This window comes from Oncorhynchus keta, chromosome 7 (assembly GCF_023373465.1).
Source record: "Oncorhynchus keta strain PuntledgeMale-10-30-2019 chromosome 7, Oket_V2, whole genome shotgun sequence".
Classification (NCBI taxonomy): domain Eukaryota; kingdom Metazoa; phylum Chordata; class Actinopteri; order Salmoniformes; family Salmonidae; genus Oncorhynchus; species Oncorhynchus keta.
Genome location: NC_068427.1, coordinates 6,247,592 through 6,273,618, shown reverse-complemented (window position 1 = coordinate 6,273,618; position 26,027 = coordinate 6,247,592). Strand labels below are relative to the sequence as shown.

The 26,027-nt window shown below is 43.1% G+C and overlaps 1 protein-coding gene across 1 annotated transcript in view; it reads left to right on the top strand.

The window, feature by feature from the left end:
• The first annotated feature begins 20,540 nt into the window (after window positions 1-20,540).
• tbc1d4 (TBC1 domain family, member 4) overlaps window positions 20,541-26,027 on the top strand; it is a 139,054-nt gene continuing 133,567 nt past the window's right edge. The window contains exon 1 of the mRNA XM_035773109.2: window positions 20,541-21,629. Coding sequence (XP_035629002.1) covers window positions 21,207-21,629 — 423 coding nt within the window. The 5' untranslated portion in view covers window positions 20,541-21,206. The remainder of the gene's footprint in view (window positions 21,630-26,027) is intronic.

The following is a 26,027-nucleotide window of genomic DNA, read 5'->3' as shown; positions in this document are numbered from 1 at the left end:
CCTGCCTCAGTCTACTGAATACCTAACCCTGGAATAGAGTTACATTTTTCTGTGCGACAATACACCAGAATGGCTTTCCAAGAGATTGCGTGGTCCAGTCTTAAGTCAATCAATGAACAACAACATAATTGACTGAGCTGGAGCAATGGATATACAGGTTATTGGGCCATCATGAGCCAGAACGGCTTCAATGCGCCTTGGCATAGATTCTGCAAGTGTCTTGATCTCTATTGCAGGGATGAGACATCCATTACTTTTGGTGTTTTGTTGGTAGTGGTGGAAAACATTGTCTCAGGCGCCGCTCCAGAATCACCCATAGGTGTTAATTTGGTTGAGATGTTGTGACTGAGAAGACTGGCGTATGATTTACATTTGTTTTCATGCTCATCAAACCATCACTCAACTCTGAGTTGTAAATGTTTTAATTTAGGTAAAAAAATCTAATACAAATTTCACTTTGAACATGTGGATCAGGTTGTGTAGATTAGTAGGGGGATTGAATCCCTTTTTAGATGTTTGAAAGCTGCGAAAAGGGCTGTGTAGTATGGTTAAGAAAGGGTGTGTGTGGTCTGGCTGATTCCGAACTCTAAGTCCTCCTAACTTCAGAGTCTGGGGAGTCTGTTTGACGTCGGCACGATGCAACGGAAATGAAGGTGGCTGAGCTTTTACTGTTTGGTTCTCCTTTCTCACTCAAACACCCACATGAACAGCCCCCTTCCATTACAACTGATGGATTTTCAAATCCAAACTAGAAATAGAAGCTCACTCTATTTCTGAGCTAATGTTGTACCAACAAGCAGAACAGTGGGGTACAACTCTCCCTCGCTGTGTACCATGTGGGCTGCGTCGGCCAGGCTAGTGAGTGTGCACTTGGGAAGAAACAGCTCACTCAAGTTGTCTCTTTTAATTCCCAAGTGCAGCGTTAACTAACTTATTTCATGGATATACCTGGTGTTGACTATTATTCTTATTTGTGCCAAATCACCTGTGCTCTTATTCTATCTTTTGAATGATTCTGAAAGCAGCTGTTACTTTAAGTAATGTGTTATGCATTCTTATTGATGTATACATGAAATATTCCTTTGCCTTTTACTTATTTTTGTTTGCACTTTGACCCCAGGGTACTACACCTTTTTATATCTGTAATGTCTGTCGTTTTCATCACGAATGGACTAAATAACAAGTACAATTTGTTTCATTTGATACAGACAGCCATTTGGTTTTGGGGTCACTTCCATTTCAATTCAGGAGACAAATAGATTTTCTAATCCCAGGCGAGAGTGTGAGCTGTTATATGTTGCTGATAACTGTGGCCCCTTATGTTAGCTTTTTTTTTTAAAGGTTAGCTTTCAGTATTAGCTAGAAACGGACAGTTTGGGAAAATGCCAGATGGGCTGGTCTATCTTTAGCCCAGTGGGCTTGTCTCAATTGAGGGTTTTGCACTGAATTATTATTTGGCTAATAATGGGGCCTCAATGGAAAAATGGGCAGGTGTGGGGGCCTTCTAGGAAAAACAAATATGCTGATGGGTTAGAAATGCCCTGGCAGATGTCTGGCTCCAGGATAAAGCTGCCAGGAGGGGTGGAGGTAGTGAAAGGCTCCTGGGGGAGACCTTTTTCTGTGTTGTTTTAAATAAACACCATTAACCAATGTATCACACTTGTCTGATCTGTGTAAACGTCGAGATCAAACCCTTGGTCTGCCACAGTACGTGTGTGTGTGTATAGTGCATCTGTTATCGTGTGTGTGGATAGTGCATCTGTTATCGTGTGTATAGTGCATCTGTTATAGTGCATCTGTTATCGTGTGTGTGTATAGTGCATCTGTTATCGTGTGTGTGGATAGTGCATCTGTTATCGTGTGTATGCATGTGTCTGCACCTATGTTTATGTTGCTTCACAGTCCACGCAATTCCATAAGATGTATATTTACCTGCTTTTTAAATCAGATTCTATTGCTTGCATCAGTTCCCTGATGTGGAATAGAGTTCTATGTAGTGATGGCTCTATGTAGTACTGTGTGCCTCCCATAGTGTGTTCTGGACTTGGACTGTGTCTTTTACCCTGTTTAATTGGCATATATACCTTATATTAGCCCACCTAAAGCTTTGCTAGGTTTCATAAACAACCCTTTTAATTAAAAACACTTTAAATAAACTCAGCAAAAAAAGAAATGTCCTCTCTCTGTCAACTGTTTATTTTCAGGAAACTTAATGTGTAAATATTTGTATGAACATACAATTCAACAACTGAGACAAACTGAACACGTTCCCCATAGTCTGTTCTGGACTTGGACTGTGAAGAGACCTCTGGTGGCATGTCTTGTGGGGTATGCATGGGTGTCTGAGCTGTGCGCCAGTAGTTTAGACTGTGTGCTTGTCATTTAAATAGACAGCCCGGTGCTTTCAAAATGTCAATACCTCTCACAAATACAAGTAGTGATGGAGTCCATTCCTCTTCTTTGAGCCAGGAAATATTGGCATGCATATTATTAATATTAGCTCTCTGTGTACATCTAAGGGCCAGCAGTGCTGCCCTGTTCTGAGCCAATTGTAATTTTCCTTAGCCCCTCTTAGTGGCACCTGACCACACAACTGAACAGTAGTCAAGGTGTGACAACTAGGGCCTGTAGGACCTGCCTTGTTGATAGTGTTGTTAAGAAGGTAGAAACTAGGGCCTGAAGGACAGCACTGTCAACAAGGCAGGTCCTACAGGTTATGAAATCCAGTTTCAACTGTTCAGAGCTGCCCTTCATAATGTAAAAATAATCCATATTCATGTCCTGGTGTAGTACATTCTGGAGCAGTTTAGTAATTTTTAAAAAATGTTTAAATTTTACTAGGCAAGTCAGTTAAGAACAAATTCTTATTTTCAATGACGGCCTAGGAACAGTGGGTTAACTGCCTGTTCAGGGGCAGAACGACAGATTTGTACCTTGTCAGCTTGGGGATTCGAACTTGCAACCTTTCGGTTACTAGTCCAACGCTCTAACCACTAGGCTACCCTGCCGCCCTAATGTCATTTACTCGAGTTCTGGGAAAGGTCATTGTATTTCCACCAGGAACAGTCACATTTCTTACCATGCAGCTGCCCAAAATCACGGTTGGCGAGAAGGACGAAGAAATCCGCCCACTCCCACGCTTTCAAACCACTTAATAGGAAGGCCTCGTCATTGGAAAGGGAATGCCCCCAGAGTGAAACTCACAACTTCATACAAACCATACTCAGAAGGAGGGATTACTCTACCTGACTTCCAGTTGTATTACTGGGTCTCTATCTCAGTTAAAGGCTGTGTGGGTATGGCAAAATACAACAAGTTCACCCTCTTGGAGACAGGTGAAAAGTGTCTTTTACCCTGTTTAATTGGCATATATACATTATATTAGCCCACCTAAAGCTTTGCTAGGTTTGTGTCACTGAACAACAGCGGGGTCAAAATCAAAAGTAACAGTATCTGGTGTGGCCACCAGCTGCATTAAGTACTGCAGTGCATCTCCTCCTCATGGACTGTACCAGATTTGCCAGTTCTTGCTGTGAGATGTTACCCCACTCTTCCTGCAAGTTCCCGTACATTTATGGGGAGACTGGCCCCAGCCCTCACCCTCTGATCCAACAGGTCCCAGATGTGCTCAATGGGATTGAGATTCAGGCTCTTTGCTGGCAATGGCAGAACACTGACATTCCTGTCTTGAAGGAAATCAGTATGGCTGGTGGCATTGTCATGCTGGAGGTTATTGCCTGCGATGACCACAAGCTCAGTCCGATGATGCTGTGACACACCGCTCCAGACCATGATGGACCCTCCACCTCCAAATCGATCCCGCTCCAGAGTACAGGCCTCGGTGTAACACGCATTCCTTCGATAATAAACGCAAATTCGACCATCACCCCTGGACAGACAAAACCCGTCAGAAAAGCACTTTTTGACATTTCTGTCTGGCTGAGCAAAGGTGGGTTTGTGCCCATAGGCAACTTTGTTGCCGGTGATGTCTGGTGAGGACCTGCATTACAACAGGCCTACAAGCCCTCAGTCCAGCCTCTCTCAGCCTATTGCGGACAGTCTGAACACTGATGGAGGGATTGTGTATTCCTGGTGTAACTCAGTCAGTTGTTGTTGCCATCCTGTACCTGTCCTGCAGGTGTGATGTTCGGATGTACCGATCCTGTGCAGGTGTTGTTACACGTGATCTGCCACTGCGAGGACGATCAGCTGTCTGTCCTGTCTCCATGTAGCGCTGTCTTAGGCGTCTCACAGTACGGACATTGCCATTTATTGCCCTGGCCACATCTGCAGTCCTCATGCCTCCTTGCAGCATGCCTAAGGCACGTTCACGCTGACTCAGTAGAAAGGCCTCTTTAGTGTCCTAAGCTTTCATAACTGTGACCTTTTATTGCCTTCTGTCTGTAAGCTGTTAGTGTCTTAACGACCGTTCCACAGGTGCATGTTCATTAATTGTTTATGGTTCATTGAACAAACATGGGAAACAGTGTTTAAACCCTTCACAATGAAGATCTGTGAAGTTATTTGGATTTTTACAAATTATCTTTGAAAGACCGTGTCCTGAAAGGGACGTTTCTTTTTTTTCTGAATTTATATTGATTGAAGCCTGTAAACAAACAGACGGCCATATATCTATATATGAACAAACACCTTTCTATAATAACCCCATCTTACCCAAAGCCCTGAGACATGGTATTACATTTTATTGGTTCAACAAGGGAATTAAAACATTTGGTCAACTGTATAGAGGCTTGCATGAAGTGACATGATGACCTTGGTCTTATTTTTGAGGATGAGAAATGGGAAAGCTCTTTTTAGATGCTCAGCGTCTTTCATTAAACACAAGTGACAAGTTCAAGTTCACCTGTATGCAGATGACGTCTGTGTATGCTGTTGCTGCTGTTGCAGCTGACCAGGCTATTTTTGAGCTTCAAAGACTGACAAACAGAATGTGATGCAGCAAATTTTGCACGTGGTGAACATTTATTATTGCGAGTGCACTTAATGCACTTAATCACATCACTTAATCACAGGCAATTCTGCGAATTGGAAAAGCTGACCACGACTCCATCTTGTTGCTCCCTGCGTACAGACAGAAACTAAAACAAGAAGCTCCCGCGCTGAGGTCTGTTCAACGCTGGTCCGACCAATCTGATTCCACACTCCAAGACTGCTTTCATCACGTGGACTGGGATATGTTTCGTATTGCGTCAAACAACAACATTGACGAATACGCTGATTCGTTGTGCGAGTTCATTAGAACTTGCGTTGAATATGTCGTTCCCATAGCAACGATTAAAACATTCCCAAACCAGAAACCGTGGATTGATGGCAGCATTCTCGTGAAACTGAAAGCGCGAACCACTGCTTTTAATCAGGGCAAGGTGACCAGAAACATGACCGAATACAAACAGTGTAGCTATTCCCTCAGCAAGGCAATCAAACAAGCTAAGCGTCAGTATAGAGACAAAGTAGAATCTCAATTCAACGGCTCAGACACAAGAGGTATCTGGCAGGGTCTACAGTCAATCACGGATTACAAAAAGAAAACCAGCTCCGTCACGGACCAGGATGTCTTGCTCCCAGGCAGACTAAATAACTTTTTTGCCCGCTTTGAGGACAATACAGTGCCACTGACACGGCCCGCAACCAAAACATGCGGACTCTCCTTCACTGCAGCCGACGTGAGGAAAACATTTAAACGTGTTAACCCTCGCAAGGCTGCAGGCCCAGACTGCATCCCCATCCGCGCCCTCAGAGCATGTGCAGACCAGCTGGCTGGTGTGTTTACGGACATATTCAATCAATCCCTATCCCAGTCTGCTGTTCCCTCATGCTTCAAGAGGGCCACCATTGTTCCTGTTCCCAAGAAAGCTAAGGTAACTGAGCTAAATGACTACCGCCCCGTAGCACTCACTTCCGTCATCATGAAGTGCTTTGAGAGACTAGTCAAGGACCATATCACCCCCACCCTAGACCCACTCCAATCTGCTTACCGCCCAAATAGGTCCACAGACGATGCAATGTCAACCACACTGCACACTGCCCTAACCCATCCGGACAAGAGGAATACCTATGTGAGAATGCTGTTCATCGACTACAGCTCGGCATTTAACACCATAGTACCCTTCAAGCTCGAGACCCTGGGTCTCGACCCCGCCCTGTGCAACTGGGTACTGGACTTCCTGACGGGCCGCCCCCAGGTGGTGAGGGTAGGCAACAACATCTCCACCCCGCTGATCCTCAACACTGGGGCCCCACAAGGGTGCTTTCTCAGCCCTCTCCTGTACTCCCTGTTCACCCACGACTGCGTGGCCACGCACGCCTCCAACTCAATCATCAAGTTTGCGGACGACACACCAGCGGTAGGCCTGATTACCAACAACGACGAGACGGCCTACAGGGAGGAGGTGAGGGCCCTCGGAGCGTGGTGTCTGGAAAATAACCTCTCACTCAACGTCAACAAAACTAAGGAGATGATTATGGACTTCAGGAAACAGCAGAGGGAACACCCCCCTATCCACATCGATGGAACAGTAGTGGAGAGGGTAGTAAGTTTTAAGTTCCTCGGTGTACACATCACAGACAAACTGAATTGGTCCACCCACACAGACAGCATCGTGAAGAAGGCGCAGCAGCGCCTCTTCAACCTCAGGAGGCTGAAGAAATTTGGCTTGTCACCAAAAGCACTCACAAACTTCTACAGATGAACAATCGAGAGCATCCTGGCGGGCTGTATCTCCGCCTGGTACGCTAACTGCTCCGCCCACAACCGTAAGGCTCTCCAGAGGGTAGTGAGGTCTGCACAACGAATCACCGGGGGCAAACTACCTGCCCTCCAGGACACCTACACCACCCGATGTCACAGGAAGGCCATAAAGATCATCAAGGACAACAACCACCCGAGCCACTGCCTGTTCTGTCCCTCTGTCCTGTCCATGCTGGAATAGAGAGATAGTAGAGCTGCGATTGACACATTGCACATTGTTACCCATTCTGGAGCCTTGTCAGACACAGAGTATCCACTTCTGAAGCAGTGTGCGCAAAAGGTGACTATTTTGTCAGCACTTATTAATGTGAAGCAACATTTTCAACAATGAACATTGTGAAACAACAGAGAAACAGACTGACCAATGCACACTTGGATTGCCTCACAAGGATGGCAACAACAGACTATACATTTAGAATGAATTCAGGCAAGGAGCAGAAGGGACATTTTCGCTCATTCAACTACTGAGGTAACACTTTAATATGGGTCTTATGCATGTGATGTAGACTATTTGATGTCTGTATGTATATATTTGTGATGTGCTGTACATCAAATCAATTGCATTTGCTCTATTGCTCTGAATTTCCCTCAATTGATAATATTGGAAGAAAAACACAAGAAATTAAATATCTGTGCAGACCTGAATGATTGTCTCATCCCAAAATGGCCCCCTTACAAAAAAAGTGAGTAACAATGGTATACAGTGCCTTGCGAAAGTATTCGGCCCCCATGAACTTTGCGACCTTTTGCCACATTTCAGGCTTCAAACATAAAGATATAAAACTGTATTTTTTGTGAAGAATCAACAACAAGTGGGACACAATCATGAAGTGGAACGACATTTATTGGATATTTCAAACTTTTTTAACAAATCAAAAACTGAAAAATTGGGCGTGCAAAATTATTCAGCCCCTTTACTTTCAGTGCAGCAAACTCTCTCCAGAAGTTCAGTAAGGATCTCTGAATGATCCAATGTTGACCTAAATGACTAATGATGATAAATACAATCCACCTGTGTGTAATAAAGTCTCCGTATAAATGCACCTGCACTGTGCATTTATAGTCTCAGAGGTCCGTTAAAAGCGCGGGGTGGCATTTCTTTGGGGGGCCGCACAGCCCTCCATGTGCTCGCCAGAGGTACCCTGACTGCCATTAGGTACCGAGATGAGATCCTCAGACCCCTTGTGAGACCATATGCTGGTGCGGTTGGCCCTGGGTTCCTCCTAATGCAAGACAATGCTAGACCTCATGTGGCTGGAGTGTGTCAGCAGTTCCTGCAAGAGGAAGGCATTGATGCTATGGACTGGCCCGCCTGTTCCCCAGACCTGAATCCAATTGAGCACATCTGGGACATCATGTCTCGCTCTCGCTCCATCAACACCACATTGCATCACAGACTGTCCAGGAGTCGCCACCTCATCAGGAACATTCCCAGGCGTTGTAGGGAGGTCATACAGGCACGTGGAGGCTACACACACTACTGAGCCTCATTTTGACTTGTTTTAAGGACATTACATCAAAGTTAGATCAGCCTGTAGTGTGGTTTTCCACTTTAATTTTGAGTGTGACTCCAAATCCAGACCTCCATGGGTTGCTAAATTTGATTTCCATTGATCATTTTTGTGTTATTTTGTTGTCAGCACATTCAACTATGTAAAGAAAAAAGTATTTAATAAGAATATTTAATTCATTCAGATCTAGGATGTGTTATTTTAGTGTTCCCTTTATTTTTTTTGAGCAGTGTATGATCCCTTATTGATGTCACTTGTTAAATCCACTTCAATCAGTGTAGTTGAAGGGATGGAGACAGGTTAAAGGAGGATTTTTAAGCCTTTACACAATTGAGACATGAATGGTTTGTGTGCCATTCAGAGGGTAAATGGGGAAGACCAAAGATGTGCCTTTGAATGGGGTATGGTAGTAGGTGCCAGGCGCACTGGTTTGAGTGTGTCAAGAAATGCAACTCTGCTGGGTTTTTCACGCTCAGCCATTTCCCGTGTGTACTAAGAGTGGTCCACCACCCAAAGAACATCCAGCCAACTTCACACAACTGTGAGAAGCACTGGAGTCAACATGGACCAGCATCCCTGTGGAACGCTTTGGACACCATATGTAGAGTCCATGCCCTGACACATTGAGGGTGTTCTGAATATACTCAATATTAGGAAAGTGTTCTTCATGTTTTGGACATTTTAATGTTATCATTTAACACCTGATTCACTAAAGGTACATCTCAACAGCTGGTCCAGGTACAGTATGTCAGTATGTCATGACATTGCATAAGTGGGGCTCCACAAGCAAGGGGAGGCAGAGGACATCACGGATTCCCTTCAGATAGGGCTGTTGCGGTCATTCAATTTTGTGAACCGGTTGAGCAACACAACCACTGACCACACAACTACTGACCACAACCACACAATGACTGACCACAACTGCTGAACGACACACCTACTATTGACCACTATGGAACACAACTACTGACCACAACCACACAACTATTGACCAAAACAACACAACTACTGTCAGATCAGCACTGTATTGTGGACAGACTTCTGCCCATCTTAGCTACTGTTGTATCAACATGTTTTGACCATGACAGTTTACAATACAGGGCTACTCCAAGCTGTTTAGCCACCTCAACTTGCTCAATTTCCACATTTATTACAATATTTAGTTGAGGTTTAGGGTTTAGTGAATTATTTGTCCCAAAAACAATGCTTTTAGTTTTTGAAATATTTGGGACCAATGTATTCCTTGCCACCTGTTCTGAAACTAACTACAGCTCTTTGTTAAGCTTCAAATCAAATCAAATGTTATTGGTCACATACACATGGTTAGCAGATGTTAATGCGGGTGTAGCGAAATGCTTGTGCTTTTAGTTCCGAATATGCAGTAATATCTAACAAGTAATCTAACAATTTCACAACAACTACCTTTTACACACAAGAATAAGTACATATAAATATATGGATGAGCGATGGTTGAACGGCATAGGCAAGATGCAGTAGATCGTATAAAATACAGTATATACATATGAGATGAGTAATGTAGGGATGAGTAAATGTATTTAAAGTGGCATTGTTTAAAGTGACTAGTGATATATTCATTACATCCAATGTTTTATTATTAAAGTGGCTCGAGATTTGAGTCAGCATGTTGGCAGCAGCCACTCAATGTTAGTGATGGCTGTTTAACAGTATGATGGCCTTGAGATAGAAGCTGTTTTTCAGTCTCTCGGGCCCAGCTTTGAAGCACCTGTACTGACCTCGCCTTCTGGATGATAGCGGGGTGAACAGGCAGTGGCTCGGGTGGTTGTTGTCCTTGATGATTTTTTTGGCCTTCCTGTAACATCGGGTGGTGTAGGTGTCCTGGAGGGCAGGTAGTTTGCCCCCGGTGATGCCAGTGTTGAGGATCAGCGGGGTGGAGATGTTTCCTACCCTCACCACCTGGGGGCGGCCCGTCAGGAATTCCAGGACCCAATTGCACAGGGCGGGGTAGAGACCCAGGGTCTCGAGCTTAATGACGAGTTTGGAGGGCACTATGGTGTTAAATGCTGAGCTGTAGTCGATGAACAGCATTCTTACATAGGTATTCCTCTTGTCCAGATGGTTTAGGGCAGTGTGATTGCGTTGTCTGTGGACCTTTTGGGGCGGTAAGCAAATTGGAGTGGGTCTAGGGTCTCGGGTAGGGTGGAGGTGATATGATCCTTGACTAGTCTCTCAAAGCACTTCATGATGACGGAAGTGAGTGCTATGGGTCGATAGTCGTTTAGCTCAGTTACCTTAGCTTTCTTGGGAACAGGAACAATGGTGGCCATCTTGAAGCATGTGGGGACAGCAGACTGAGATAGGGATTGATTGAATATGTCCGTAAACACACCAGCCAGCTGCTCTGCGCATGCTCTGAGGACGCGGCTAGGGATGCAGTATGGGCCGGCAGCCTTGCGAGGGTTAACACGTTTAAATGTTTTACTCATGTTGGCTGCGGTGAAGGAGCACCGCAGGTTTTGGTAGCAGGCCGTGTCGGTGGCACTGTATTGTCCTCAAAGCGAGGAAAGAAGTTGTTTAGTTTGTCTGGTAGCAAGACATCGGGGTCCGCAACGGGGCTGGTTTTCTTTTTGTAGTCTGTGATTGACTTTAGACCCTGCCACATAACTCTCGTGTCTGAGCCGTTGAGCCGCGACTCTACTTTGTCTCTATTCTGACGCTTAGCTTGTTTGATTGCCTTGTGGAGGGAATAGCTACACTGTTTGTATTTGGTCATGTTTCTGATCGCCTTGCCCTGATTAAAAGCAGTGGTTCACGTTTTCAGTTTTGCGAGAACGCGGCCATCAATCCACGATTTCTGGTTGGGGAAGGTTTTAATAGTCGCTGTGGGTACAACAACACCAATGCACTTGCAAATAAACTCGCTCACCGAATCAGCGTATACATCAATGTTGTTGTTCAACGCTATCTGGAACATATCCCAGTCCACGTGATCGAAGCAATCTTGAAGCGTGGAACCAGATTGGTCAGACCAACGTTGAACAGACCTGAGCACGGTGTTTCCTGTTTTAGTTTATGTCTATAGACTGGGAGCAAGAAATGGAGTCATGGTCAGATTTACCTAAAGGAAGGCGAGCGAGGGTTTTGTATGTGTCGCGGAAGTTAGAGTTACAATGATCCAGAATTTTGCCAGCCCAGGTTGCGCATTCGATATGCTGATAAAATGTAGGGAGCCTTGTTTTCAGATTAGCCTTGTTAAAATCCCCAGCTACATTAAATGCAGCCTCAGGATATGTGGTTTCCAGTTTACATAGAGTCCAATGAAGTTCTTTCAGGGCCATCGAGGTGTCTGCTTGGGGGAGGGGGGATATCCACGACTGTGATTATAATCGAATAGAATTCTCTTGGTAGATAATGTGGTCGGCATTTGTGGTCGACTCATTAATCATAAGGCATACACAACCGCCCTTCTTCTTACCAGAGCAATGTTTGTTTCTGTCGGCGCGAAGCGTGAAGAAACCGAGTGGCTGTACCGACTTTTGATAACGTATCCTGAGTGAGCCATATTTCCATGAAACAGAGAATGTTACAATCTCTGACGTCTCTCTGGAAGGCAACTCTTGCTCTGATTTCGCCTACCTTGTTGTCAAGAGACTGGACATTGGCTAGTAGTATACTCGGGAGCGGTGAGCAATGTGACCGTCTACGGAGCCTGACCAGAAGACCGCTCCGTCTGCACTTTCTGCGGTGCCGTTGTTTTGGGTCGCCTGCTGGGATCCGATCAATTGTCCTGGGTGGTGGGCTAAACAGAGGATCCGCTTCGGGAAAGTTGTATTCCTGGTCATGATGTTGAGAAGGTGACGTTGCTCTGATATCCAATAGTTCCTCCCGGCTGTATGTCATAAGACTTAAGATTTCCTGGGGTAACAGTGTAAGAAGTAATACATAAAAATAAAAAAAATACTGCATAGTTTCCGAAGAATGCAAAGCGAGTTGGCCATCTCTGTCGGCGCTGGAAGTCTGTTAAGCTTTGCAGTTTTCACTTGCTGTACTAGCTGACGTGTATAGTGTTGAGTCATCCTCATACATAGACACACTGGCATTGCCCAGGAAAGATTGAAAAAGGTAAGGGGCCTAGAGAGATGCTCTGGAAAATTCCTGATTCTACCCGAATTATGCTCCATTAAAGAACACCCTTCTTTGTCCACAATATAGCACAGGGTGTACAATCACAACTCATATATGTTTTTCCATCAGCAGGCTCTGATCGATAATGTCAAAAGCTGCATTGCTGTCTAACAAAACAGCTCCCACAATCTTTTATCAATTTCTTTCAGCCAATAATCAGTGATTTGTGTAAGTGCCATGCTTGTTGAATGTCCTTGCCTAGAAACATGTAGAGTTTTTTTTGTTGGTTTACAGAAAAATAGCATTGCATCTGGTCAAACACCATTTTTCCAAAAGTTTACTAAGGCTTGGTAACAAGCTGTTGGCTCGGCTATTTCAGACAGTAAAGGGGGCTTTTCTATTCTTGGGTAGCGGAATGACTTTTGCTCCCCTCCAGGCATGACGTTACACACTTTAAGTTAGGATTAAATTGAAGAAATGGCAAATAGGAGTGGCAATATCGTCAACTATTATCCTCAGTAATTTTCCATCCAAGTTGTCAGACCCGGTGGCTTGTCATTGTTGACAACAATAATGTTTTCCTCACTTCCACACTCACTTTACGGAATTAAAAATGACAGTGCTTGTCTTTCATAACTTGATCAGTTATACTTGGATGTGCAGTGTCTGTCTGTTGCTGGCATGCCATGCCTACATTTGCTAATCTTGCCAATGAAAAAAGTATTAAAGTAGTTGGCAATATCAGTGGGTTTTGTGATGAATGAGCCATCTGATTCAATTAATTATGGAGCTGAGTTTTCCTTTTTGGCCAGAATTTAATTTAAAGTGCTCCAAAGATTTTTACTATCATTCTTTACATAATTTTTCTTTTTTTTTCTATAGTTTCTTATTTTTATTCAGTTTTAGAAACAGGATTTTAGTGATAAACTGCACTGCAGGAGTGAATAAGAACTTGATTTCATCGAAAGATCAGTATCATCGTATCTGTAGCTGAACAGTTATCAGGAATGAAGGATGTAATGGGTCATCGTATCTGTAGCTGAACACTTATCAGGAATGAAGGATGTAACGGGTAAGGAGCTGCATGGTGTAATGACTGGAGAAGCAGTTCAGTCATCGTATCTGTAGCTGAACACTTATCAGGAATGAAGGATGTAATGGGTAAGGAGCTGCATGGTGTACTGACTGGAGAAGCAGTTCAGTCATCGTATCTGTAGCTGAACACTTATCAGGAATGAAGGATGTAATGGGTAAGGAGCTGCATGGTGTACTGACTGGAGAAGCAGTTCAGTCATCGTATCTGTAGCTGAACACTTATCAGGAATGAAGGATGTAACGGGTAAGGAGCTGCATGGTGTAATGACTGGAGAAGCAGTTCAGGAATGAAGGATGTCATCATATCAGTTGTAGCTGAACACTTATCAGGAATGAAGGATGTAACGGGTAAGGAGCTGCATGGTGTACTGACTGGAGAAGCAGTTCAGTCATCGTATCTAGCTGAACAGCTGAACACTTATCAGGAATGAAGGATGAATAATGGGTAAGGAGCTGCATGGTGTAATGACTGGAGAAGCAGTTCAGTCCTCTCAGGTCATCGTATCTGTAGCTGAACACTTATCTGGAATGAAGGATGTAATGGGTAAGGAGCTGCATGGTGTAATGACTGGAGAAGCAGTTCAGTCCTCTCAGGTCATCATATCTGTAGCTGAACACTTATCAGGAATGAAGGATGTAACGGGTAAGGAGCTGCATGGTGTACTGACTGGAGAAGCAGTTCAGTCCTCTCAGGTCATCATATCTGTAGCTGAACACTTATCAGGAATGAAGGATGTAATGGGTAAGGAAGCTGCAGTCATCGTATCTGTAGCTGAACACTTATCAGGAATGAAGGATGTAATGTGTAAGGAGCTGCATGGTGTAATGACTGGACTAGCAGTTCCGTCATCGTATCTGTAGCTGAACACTTATCAGGAATGAAGGATGTAACGGGTAAGGAGCTGCATGGTGTAATGACTGGAGAAGCAGTTCCGTCCTCTCAGGTCTCTGGATCTGAGTATGGCTGGGAGTAGATATTTTTACTTTGAATTTAGTTGTTTGTTGTTTGAGTGGTTTAAAAGTTGTCGTTTATTTCCCTTTTCCATTTTGGATTTCACCTTTTTTTACATCTCGCATCCAGTAGGTGCCGGCAATACTGTTTCCGGTGTAGTCGACACTAAAACACACGAAGAAGGACTAGTCTCCTGAGGGAAAATAAGATCTGGCGACTACGTCCAATATTTCTGCCCGTTGTTTTCAAGGTAATCTACTAACGTTTGCATACGCCGATTCATGGACCATCTGTATCCGGGTTGCATCCTGTTCATACGGACCAACATCACATGTACATTAGCACTGTGTTCACAGGGAGCAGCGACGACATCATCACGTCATCCAAAAATATGGCAGACATTGGATGAATATACCATTTTAATATCTTTGGCTGTGAGTGATGAAAACAAAATCTGCCTCGGCAACAATTATTTGAATTATTCAGTGGATGTTTTGTGAACAAAGGCGATGACTAAAGTGTCTTATTAGGAATTTTCAAATAGGTCTTCTCTATGTGGCTGTGTTTGGGAATTGTCTTTCTGGGCCGGGCATCAGTTAAACTGCAGTACCAAAGCAAAACTGTAACAGCAGTCCAAACCATGCTCTAGACCAGAACCCTGGCCCCTTGGTCTCATGGAGCTCTGAGAAGCCAGCAAGAATAAGGCCGTGACCTCAGTGATTTCCCTTCAAAATAAAAGTTGGCAAAGGAATATTTCAATTTTGCAAGAATATTTAAAAAAAAAATCTAAATTCTTTTAACATTTTACTAGGAAATGTTAGCAGACAGAATTTTGTTTGACAATATCAAAAAATGAAAAAGTGAATAGGCTTAGTAGCTAAAATAATTGTAAAGCATTGGTCATATAGTTAACAGCATTAAAAGTAATTTCACATTTACATGTTTAGTCATTTGGCAGACTCTTACTCAGAGCGACATACAGGAGCAAAAAAGTGCCTTGCTCAAGGGCACATCAACCGATTTAATATATATATATATATATATATATATATATATATATATATTCACACAGTCAGCTTGAAAAAACTACCTTTTGGTTACTGGCCCAACCCGCTTAATTGTTAGGCTACCTGCCACCCTAGAGATCATTACTTGATAGTAATAGATAGTAATGACTACAAGATAGTTATTATGGCAACAACATTATGTATAATGCTACTGTTATTAATAATATTAGGCCTATAATAATATATATAGTGCCTTCAGAAAGGACTGTATTCTCAACCCTTATATTTTTACACATTTAGTTGTGTTACAAAGTGGTATTAATTATTTTATTTTTTTGTCAATGATCTATACAAACTACTCCAATGTCAAATTGGAAGAACTATTCAATCATTTGTAAAATAAAATAAAATAGAAAAACAAATATATACTAATATATCTTGATTAGATAAGTATTCAACCCCCTGAGTCAATACATTAGAATCTCCTTTGGCTGAGATTACAGCAGTGAGTCTTTCTGGGTAAGTCTCTAAAAGCTTTGCACACCTGGATTGTACAATATTAGCATGCTATTATTTCTAAAAAAATGTCAAGCTATGGTCAAGTTGGTTGTCGATCATTGCTAGACAGCCATTTTCATGTCTTGCCATAGGTTGTCAAGCCGATTTTTAAACCCCTTTTGGATCCAACCTTTTTTTTCTCCAATTATCACCTAAAATGGCATACCCAAATCTAACTGCCTGGAGCTCAGGCATTGAAGCAAGGATATGCATATTCTTGATACTATTTGAAAGGAAACATTTTGAAGTTTGTGGAAATGTGAAATTAATGTAGAAGAATATTACACATTAGATCTGGTAAAAGATAATACAAAGAAAAAAAACTTTTTTGTTCCATCTTTGAAATGCAAGAGAATGTATTATTCCAGCCCAGGCGCAAGTTAGTTTTTTCCACTAGATGGCAGCAGTGTGTGCAAAGTTTTAGACTGATCCAGTGAACCATTGCATTTCTGTTCAGAATTTTGTATCAAGACTGCCCAAATGTGCCGAATTGGTTTATTAAGAGCTTTTCATGTTCAAAACTGTGCACGCTCCTCAAACAATAGCATGGCATTCTTTCACTGTAATAGCTACTGTAAATGGAATAGTGCAGTTTTAAGCTTTCTGCCCATATCAGATATGTCTATGTCCTGGGAATTTTTCTTGTTACTTACAACCTCATTCTAATCACATTAGCCTATGTTAGCTCAACCATCATGTGGGGTGGGGGGGCACAGATCCTGTAGAGTTTAAAACAACTGTCAGGGTAGAGCACATCACTTCTAAAATGAGATCATACGATCCTGAAGAAGGTCAAAACTGTAACTAAGCCAGTCAGGAGCATTCAATGTCATCTTGACAGAAACTCCAGTCAAATCAATTTAAATTAAATCAAATTTTATTGGTCACATGCAGATGTTATTGTGAATGTAGCAAAATGCTTAAGCTTCTAAAACTGACAGTGCAGTAGTATCTAACAATTTCACAACAAAGCCTAATATCTAACAAATTTCACAAAACCTAATACACACAATCTAGTAAAAGAATGGGATAAGAATATATAAGTATAAAATATATGGATGAGCAGTGACAGAGCGGCTAAGATGCAATAGATAATAAATAATAAATAGTGAAGGATACAGTATACATTATATACATATGAGATGAGTAATGCGAGATATGTAAACATTCATTTACATTTACATTTAAGTCATTTGGCAGACACTCTTATCCAGAGCGACTTACAAATTGGTGCATTCACCTTATGACATCCAGTGGAACAGTCACTTTACAATAGTGCATCTAAATCAATAGTTTTAAAAGGGGGTGAGAAGGATTACTTATCCTATCCTAGGTATTGCTTAAAGAGGTGGGGTTTCAGGTGTCTCCGGAAGGTGGTGATTGACTCCGCTGTCCTGGCGTCGTGAGGGAGTTTGTTCCACCATTGGGGGGCCAGAGCAGCGAACAGTTTTGACTGGGCTGAGTTGGGAACTGTACTTCCTCAGTGGTAGGGAGGCTTTGTCAGTCTCTCATTCACCATTTGTGAAGCAGGCCAGAGGTGGATGAACGCAGTGCCCTTGTTTGGGTGTAGGGCCTGATCAGAGCCTGGAGGTACTGAGGTGCCGTTCTTGTGTGGAAGCCAGGAGATGCCCTCACAGCTCCGCTTGACAATCAGGCAAGCACCATGGTCTTGTAGCGGATGCGAGCTTCAACTGGAAGCCAGTGGAGAGAGCGGAGGAGCGGGATGTCTGCCTTCAACAAGGAGCGCTCACCTAGAGAGAACTTGGGAAGGTTGAACACCAGACGGGCTGCGGCGTTCTGGATGAGTTGTAGGGGTTTAATGGCACAGGCAGGGAGCCCAGCCAACAGCGAGTTGCAGTAATCCAGACGGGAGATGACAGCCTGGACAAGTGCCTGGATTAGGACCTGCGCCGCTTCCTGTGTGAGGCAGGGTCGTATTCTCTGCGGATGTTGTAGAGCATGAACCTACAGGAACAGGCCACCGCCTTGATGTTAGTTGAGAACGACAGGGTGTTGTCCAGGATCACGCCAAGGTTCTTAGCGCTCTGGGAGGAGGACACAATGGAGTTGTCAACCGTGATGGCGAGATCATGGAACGGGCAGTCCTTCCCCGGGAGGAAGAGCAGCTCCGTCTTGCCGAGGTTCAGCTTGAGGTGGTGATCCGTCATCCACACTGATATGTCTGCCAGACATGCAGAGATGCGATTCGCCACCTGGTCATCAGAAGGGGGAAAGGAGAAGATTAATAGTGTGCCGTCTGCATAGCAATGATAAGAGAGACCATGTGAGGTTATGACAGAGCCAAGTGACTTGGTGTATAGCGAGAATAGGAGAGGGCCTAGAACAGAGCCCTTAAAGTGGCATTATTAAAGTGACTAGTGTTCCATTTATTAAAGTGGCCAATGATATCAAGTCTATGTAGGCAGCCGCCTCTCTGTGCTAGTGATGACTGTTGAACAATCTGATGGCCTTGAGATAGAAGCTGTTTTTGAATCTCTCTGTCCCAGCTTTGATGCACCTATATTGACCTCGCCTTCTGGATGGAAGCGGGGTGAACAGGCAGAGGCTCAGGTGGTTATTGTCCTTGATTATATTTTTTGCCTTCCTGTGATATCGGGTGCTGTAGGTGTCCTGGAGGGCAGGTATTTTTCCACCAGTGATGCTTTGTGCAGACCACACCACCCTCCAGAGAGCCTTGCGGATGCTCTCAATTGTGCACCTGTAAAAGTTGAGGGTTTTCAGGGACAGGCCACAATTTTTCAACCTTCAGAGGTTGAAGAGGCGCTGTTTGCGCCTTCTTCACCACACTGTCTGTGTGCGTGGACTATTTCAGTTTGTCATGATATGAACTTAACTTTCCACCTTCTCCACTGCTGTCCCATCGATGTGGATAGGGAGGGGGGTGCTCCCTGAAGTCCACGATCATCTCTTTTGTTTTGCTGACATTGAGTGAGAGGTTAATTTCCTGATACCACACTCCGAGGGCCCTCACCTCCCTGTAGACTGTCTCGTAATTTTTGGTAATCAAGCCTGCCACTGTCGTGTAGTCTGCTAACTTTGATGATTGAGTTGGAGGCGTGCATGGCCACGCAGTCGTGGCTGAATAGGGAGTACAGGAGAGGGCTGAGAACGCACCCTTGTGGGGCCCCAGTGTTGAGGATCAGCGGAGTGGAGAAGTTGTTTCCTACATTCACCACCTGGGGGGTGGCCCGTCAGGAAGTCCAGGACCCAGTTGCACGGGTCCGGAATTCTGAGCTGTAGTCAATGAACAGCTTTCTTACATACTGTAGGTATTCCTCTTGTCCAGATGGGATAGGGCAGTGTGATGGTGATTGCATCGTCTGTGGACCTATTGGGGCGGTAAGCAAATTGAAGTGGGTCTAGGGTGACCGGTAGGGTGGAGGTGATATGATCCTTGACTAGCCTCTCAAAGCACTTCATGATGATGGAATTGAGTGCTACGGGGATAAATAGTAATTTAGTTCAGTTACCTTAGCTTTCTTGGGAACAGGAACAATGGTGGCCCTCTTGAAGCATGCGAGGACAGCAGACTGGGATAGGGATTGATTGAATATGTCCATAAACACTCTAGCCAGCTGGTCTGCGCATGCTCCGAGGACACGGCTAGGGATGCCGTCTGCCAATAGGTGCCCTTCTTTGCAAGGCACTGGAAAACCAACCTGGTCTTTGTGGTTGAATCTGTGTTTGAAATTCACTGCTCTTCTGAGGGACCTTACAGGTGTGGGGTACAGAGATGAGGTAGTCATTCAAACGTCAATATTATTGCACACAGAGTGAGTCCATGCAAGTTATGTGACTTGTTAAGCACATGTTTTACTCCTGAAATTTAATCAATTTTAAATTCAGGCTATCAGCCACTGTGTATAATAAAAATGTTATAATATTAATATTATACTTATAATAATAAACTTTAGATAACACATTTAAATCCCATTGTTATTTAGCCCATTCTTATTGCACAATATACATTTTTCATAGTGGACATGCATATTACACCATACATATTGCCTGAATGTTTTGTCACGGTAAAAGGGGGGGGGGGGGGTCCTTTCTACTCGGGAGCACTTCTACTTTCCAAATCTACAGCTTAGCCCAGAGGAGCCTCACTGTTCATTTTGCGGCCCTTACAGAGGGGCCAATCAACAACAACAATAATTTGAACCACAGGAGGTTGGTGGCACCTTAATTGGGGAGGACGGGCTCGTGGGAATGACTCGAGTGGAATGGTATGGTATGGTATCAAACCCTTCACCAAACACATGGTTTCCGTGTGTTTGATGCCATTCCAGTTGCTCTGTTCCAGCCATTATTATGAGCCGTCTGACCCTCAGGAGACTCCACATTTAGGCTTGGGAACATTAACAAAAAAAATCACATATCTCATATAAATACTTTTAATTATTCTTTGTATGATAACAAGTATACAACATATATTTATTTTTCGCCGTATTTATTAATTTACAAAGTATACATGACGGGAATCTTATTCTGAAGGATTCCAAAAAATCCGTGACCCGGAAGTACTTAGTTATTCTTGCCTGCATTACAGCAGCCGTATCTTAAACTCATGGCACCGAAGAGAACGCTATATAAGCAGCCTAATATAGTTTTTTCCCAGTGATAAATGACACACTTGTCTTTGCAAAGGGAACTAACTGCTCTCGTTGGAACTGCGGTTTTGGAGAATTACCCAGCATTTTAAAAGGTGTTTTCTTCTGGCCTTTCACAGTTTACACACCGTGCTCCAGACGCAACGTTCTAGCACACTTCACAAACTTCAACACGGTTTGGGAACTGCTCGGTCGTCCTCGTACAAATGTGAACTGGCAACACCGGTAAACCACGAACGGAGCTGTCACTTCTAGGTTACGATAGTAACCACCTTGTGAGGATCTGATCTGGGTAGCGAGTGCTGCAGTTTCGAGCAACACGAGGAACGCGTGCTTATGTTACTTTTCTGCGCTAACTTTCTTACCTCTCAACAGGACTTCATCGTGAACGATGGATTATTAACTGTTTACATATATTCAAGCGTGTATCTAGCCAATCAGCTGAATTGGGCACAAAACAAAATTGATCGATTATCGATGTTATTCATCGATTAAGGGCTGCATCAATTGCTAGAATTGAAATCAGCAATTAGGCGTTTGAATAGTTTATTCTCTCCATTGTCCTATAATTAAACGGAGATGGAGGGTCGGGATGACAAAGGGAATAAAGAGAGTAATCTCTCGAAGCCAGATATTCAAAAGTTTGCTCTCTGGTACATCGGCTGGTCCTCCTTGGACAAGCGTACTACCCTGCCCATGTTGCCGTGGTTGGTGGCGGAGATCCGGAAGAAAAGTGAGAAGAACGAATCGGGACGCGATACTTGTTCCGTCCAGGCCAGAGAAGTTCAACTGGTGCTCACCCCGCCGTTTATTCGATGTGTGCCCGCCAACAATGTCGCAAACTCGTCCGTCTTCATCTTCGAGCATAAAGCGCAGTTCATCTCACGTTTTATCCACAACAGTAATGACCTCACTTATTTCGCCTACCTTATCCGGAGCCAGCCCGACAACCCGGAGTCTGAGATGGCATGCCATGTCTTCAGGGCATACGACCCCAACCAGGTAGGCTGTTATACATAGCGGCGGGAAGTAGGGGTGCTGCACAACCCCCTGATAAATCACCCCTGAATGTATTCCCGGGGCTATGTTCTTATATCATTTAGGCACATATGTCACTGTCAGAACTACAGTACATCCAAACATGTTGCCATCAAGCTGGCTTTACAGGTACACTCAAGTTATGATTAATGCCAATTGTGCCTCAATGAAGACCTATTCTTTATTTTGCTAGAATGTGGAGTTATGGTCCCATATTCAGCAACCTTTATAAATGGGTCAAGTACAACTGCCACATTGTTGCACCAGCTACTGGTAAGCTTAAGCCATAAAACAATGGTCAACATTTGGAGAACTCAGAACTTTACCACATGGTCCTCTGTGTGGTAGGCCTAGTGATCTCCACCCGGCACAGCCAGAAGAGGACTGGCCACCCCTCATAGCCTGGTTCCTCTCTAGGTTTCTTCCTAGGTTTTGGCCTTTCTAGGGAGTTTTTCCTAACCACCGTGCTTCTACACCTGCATTGCATTGTTTGCTGTTTGAGGTTTTAGGCTGGGTTTCTGTACAGCACTTTGAGATATCAGCTGATGTACGAAGGGCTATATAAATACATTTGATTTGATTTTGATAAAATGCTGTGCTAAGGGTATTTGGAAAGATTCCTCAAACACACTCTTTAGAATCACCGGATCGCCCAATAAAGACAGGCCTATATTGATTGGTAAATAAAAACATGATTTTGCAGTTGGTGTTAAGTATTTAGTCCATTGTGATGTTGGGATAAAATTTGCCCGGTAATGGACTAAAGGAGCCTAACTCCTTATAGTCTAAGGACCTTACATCCTCTGTTTAAAGGCAAAGTGTCTCAAAGCCAAAAGAGCCAAATCTATTTAAATGTGAATCGATTCTCAATTCCTATACGCTTCTAGAAACAACCCCTCTACTTTCATATCGTATAAAGGATTTCACAAATGCAAAATACGCATCTATTGTGCATTGTGTTAACATATTTGCAGTCTTCCGTTTACTTACAGGGTTTTGAAGATAGATCATTAGCACAGGTAGTCCACTGTCTGTTTTCTGTAAACAAGCAGTGTAACATGGAAATATGGGTTTGTGGGAACTGTAGCTGTAAAAGGTGTGCACTAATTTAAATTGGTTTTGTTTTTTGAAAATGTATTTCTTGCTGATATGAAAAATAATGTCCTTATGCTTCCAAAACCGTACTGCAAGCAATGAGTGTTAATGTTCAGACCGAGCGTCAAGTGTTTTTAACAGCACTCCCCAGTACAGATGACGCCTTCCTCCAATGACTCTTATGTGTAATGGAACTGAGCGTCATGATCAAGGGCTAGGATAGAATAGAATAGGAAACCTGTATTTAAATATAGGCTAAAATAATCCAATTCGGGGCTGTATCTGTATGATTCAGGGGATCAAACGTTTGTCAGACTGTGTTTGACAAGGGATTCATAGGCCCAATATTCTGTATTGACGTCCGTGCCTCCCATGCCCTGGCTTGTGCTTCATGTTTACACTTGAGTCACGTGGTATGGGGTAGCCGGCCAAGAATTCTGAACTCCAAGATACTCGATGGTGCGAGGCAATGAGTTTTGGCAAAGTGTAGCCTACCTCCGACTTCATCGATACTTGTAAAAATGTCCATTCTTTCATGCATAACTTGTATCACTGTTTGTCCTGTGTAGTTGCATTATTTTCTTTGTGTGCTGCAACCCGCTAGCTTCTGAAAACAGTGCAGCGTTTAATATGTTAGCTTGTGGGATCAGGTGGCTTTGCGAGGATAGCAATCCATATTTTTTAGTAACTTAATTCTATGTGACCTCTGTCAAATTGTCCATACAATGATGGGGTTGCTGACATCTCCCTTGGCGGAGGTCGCATAAACTGTTATTTTTACGAACTCAGGATTGCAGCACACAAAGAAAACAACTTGCAGCACTAGGCAAGGCAACATGAGCAGCATTCCCCAGTTTAGCTTGCTAGGGTTGATGTTATGCAGGTTAAACAGGCTGGGTAGAAACGTGCCAGATGGACCATGAGGAACGCACCTTCCCCCACAACGACTAGGCTGTGTTCCTTTGGCTAGCTACCTCTTTGCACTTATCGGATTGCCATTACCACACACACACAACTTTTATTTTTCTTTGTAGGAATGATTGATCACTGTGTTTCTGAAGTGCTTTGTTTTGACATGTACTCTACACCTGGAACAGCTAGGCCTATGCATGGCGTGTTGCTCACTGCATAGGAGAAGACATGCCCAGGCCACAGTTACATTAGGGGGAAAACAAGTGGATTTATTTTAGGACACTGAATTTAAGTGCTGTTTTGCAGGACAAAGAAGGATTAGAAGACACACACAAGCTCCAATAGATATTCTGAGAATATGCTTGTTATAGAAATTGCTTGTAGACAGATTTTGTCAAGCTTGAGGACTTGGGTTAACGTTCTTCTGTATCTATCAGACTTAGACACGTTAAGGGGATGTCTTGGTACGTTTCAGAAGAAAGAGTTCCCTGACAAAAGGATGATTCATTATGAACAATAGCACAGCGTGGATATGCATGAATGTGTGCAGGCCTATGGTGCATTTTCTCTGGTTGTTGCGTTCTCTCTAATATGGTGCATCTATTCTCTAATTGTGTAATGTGTTAGTTTGATCACGTTAGATGGCTTTAGAGCGGTTTTTATTTGGTAGCCTAATTGAATGTTAGCGAGATTAGTGTCTTTTTAGTCTAAATGCTCATTCTCATCTGACAGCACAGATTGAATTCAGTTAGTGCATATGTGCATTCAGTGTCTTAGATCAGTCAGAAAAAGTTCATAAAATGACAAAGTAATAACTTAGTTACTTATAGACAACACTGAATGCCACAGCATCACAAATAGCACAACAATACAATATGCATGGCTTATAGTTGCTATGACCCTAAACTTGGCTAGGAGTCCAGTCGAGTTCTCGCAGCTGGCAGATTGGCACTGACACACCCCTCTCTCATGCCAACCTGTTCTGAGAAATGTTGTATTGGTCACTGGGTGAATAAATAAAGAATGCCTGCATTCAGCGCGTGATGGTCCCATGTGCTATAATTAACTTTCTGCACCACCACCTGTAGGTAAAATGTTGAAGCAATGACTATTTCAGCCAAAACAGTGGCCTCATTTGAATATATTTGAAAATGCATCCTTCCGTCGTACTTTGAGGTAGCTTAATCACTGATCAGACATGACATGATAGGCTTCCACTGTGTTGCTGTCACCATTCTCACAACTATCAAATCATGTTGTATCAGGGATTTCTTCAAGGGTGGGAAGAAGCAAGGATGCATTTTATGCTATCCAAACAGGTTCAAAGTTGGGCAGTATCCAGATTTGCATACCGTTTTTGTTTCATACCAGGGTATACAGTATTACTGGAAGTGCACACAATGGGCGCAATTTCTTTTTTTTTGTATCCACAAAACTATTTAGGCAACATTAATCTTGATCCAGGAGGGACTTGATTATCTTTGCTGTGACCAATAATCTTGATCTTGCCATTTAGCTAGCAGGTTAGCAAACCAAATGCATAGCTGTGGCCCTGGGCTGGATATAATTTATTTGGCACATCTTATATAGTTAAAGGGATTCTTTTGGATTTTCTCCAGAGTCAGGTTAACTTGTGGATACCATTTCTATGTGTCTGTACCCAATATGCAGGAAGTTAGAGGTAGTTCTGTAAGCCAATGCTAACTAGCTACCCAGAGACCTTTTGTCATTGTGCTAATGCTAGTTAGCAACTTCCTTCAAACTGCACGCAGAGACATAAAAATGGTATTCACAACTTCATCTGACTCTGGATAAGTAGATAAAGGACCACATTGCCAAAATCCTGAAGTATCCATTATAGTTATAAGCAGTGGCATAGTATGCAGTCCCCGCAAAGCTGTTTTGAAAATCATACCGCTGGTATGACTAACTATCCCGGTATATTGATCATTATACAATAATGGTGACTTTCTGACCAGCCAATTTAAAAAAAAATGTATAACTTTTTTGTCAGATTTAAAGTTAACAATGTAAATCAACATGAATGACAGCTTAATGTATTTCAATATTTTTACTACATAAAAAAAAAACTTGTTCTGTTTTTTTACTACACTACCGTTCAAAGTTTGGGATCACTTAGAAAAGTCATTTTTTGTTTATGAAAGAAAAGCAAAAAATGTTGTCCATTTAAAGAAAAATAACATCATTGATTAGAAATACAATGTAGACATTGTTAATGTTGTAAATTACTATTGTTGCTGGAAACAGTCCATAGATATAGTCCACAGAACGGCACAAACGGGCTCTAACCAGAATAGAAAGAGGAGTGGGACGCCCCGGTGCACAGCTGAGCAA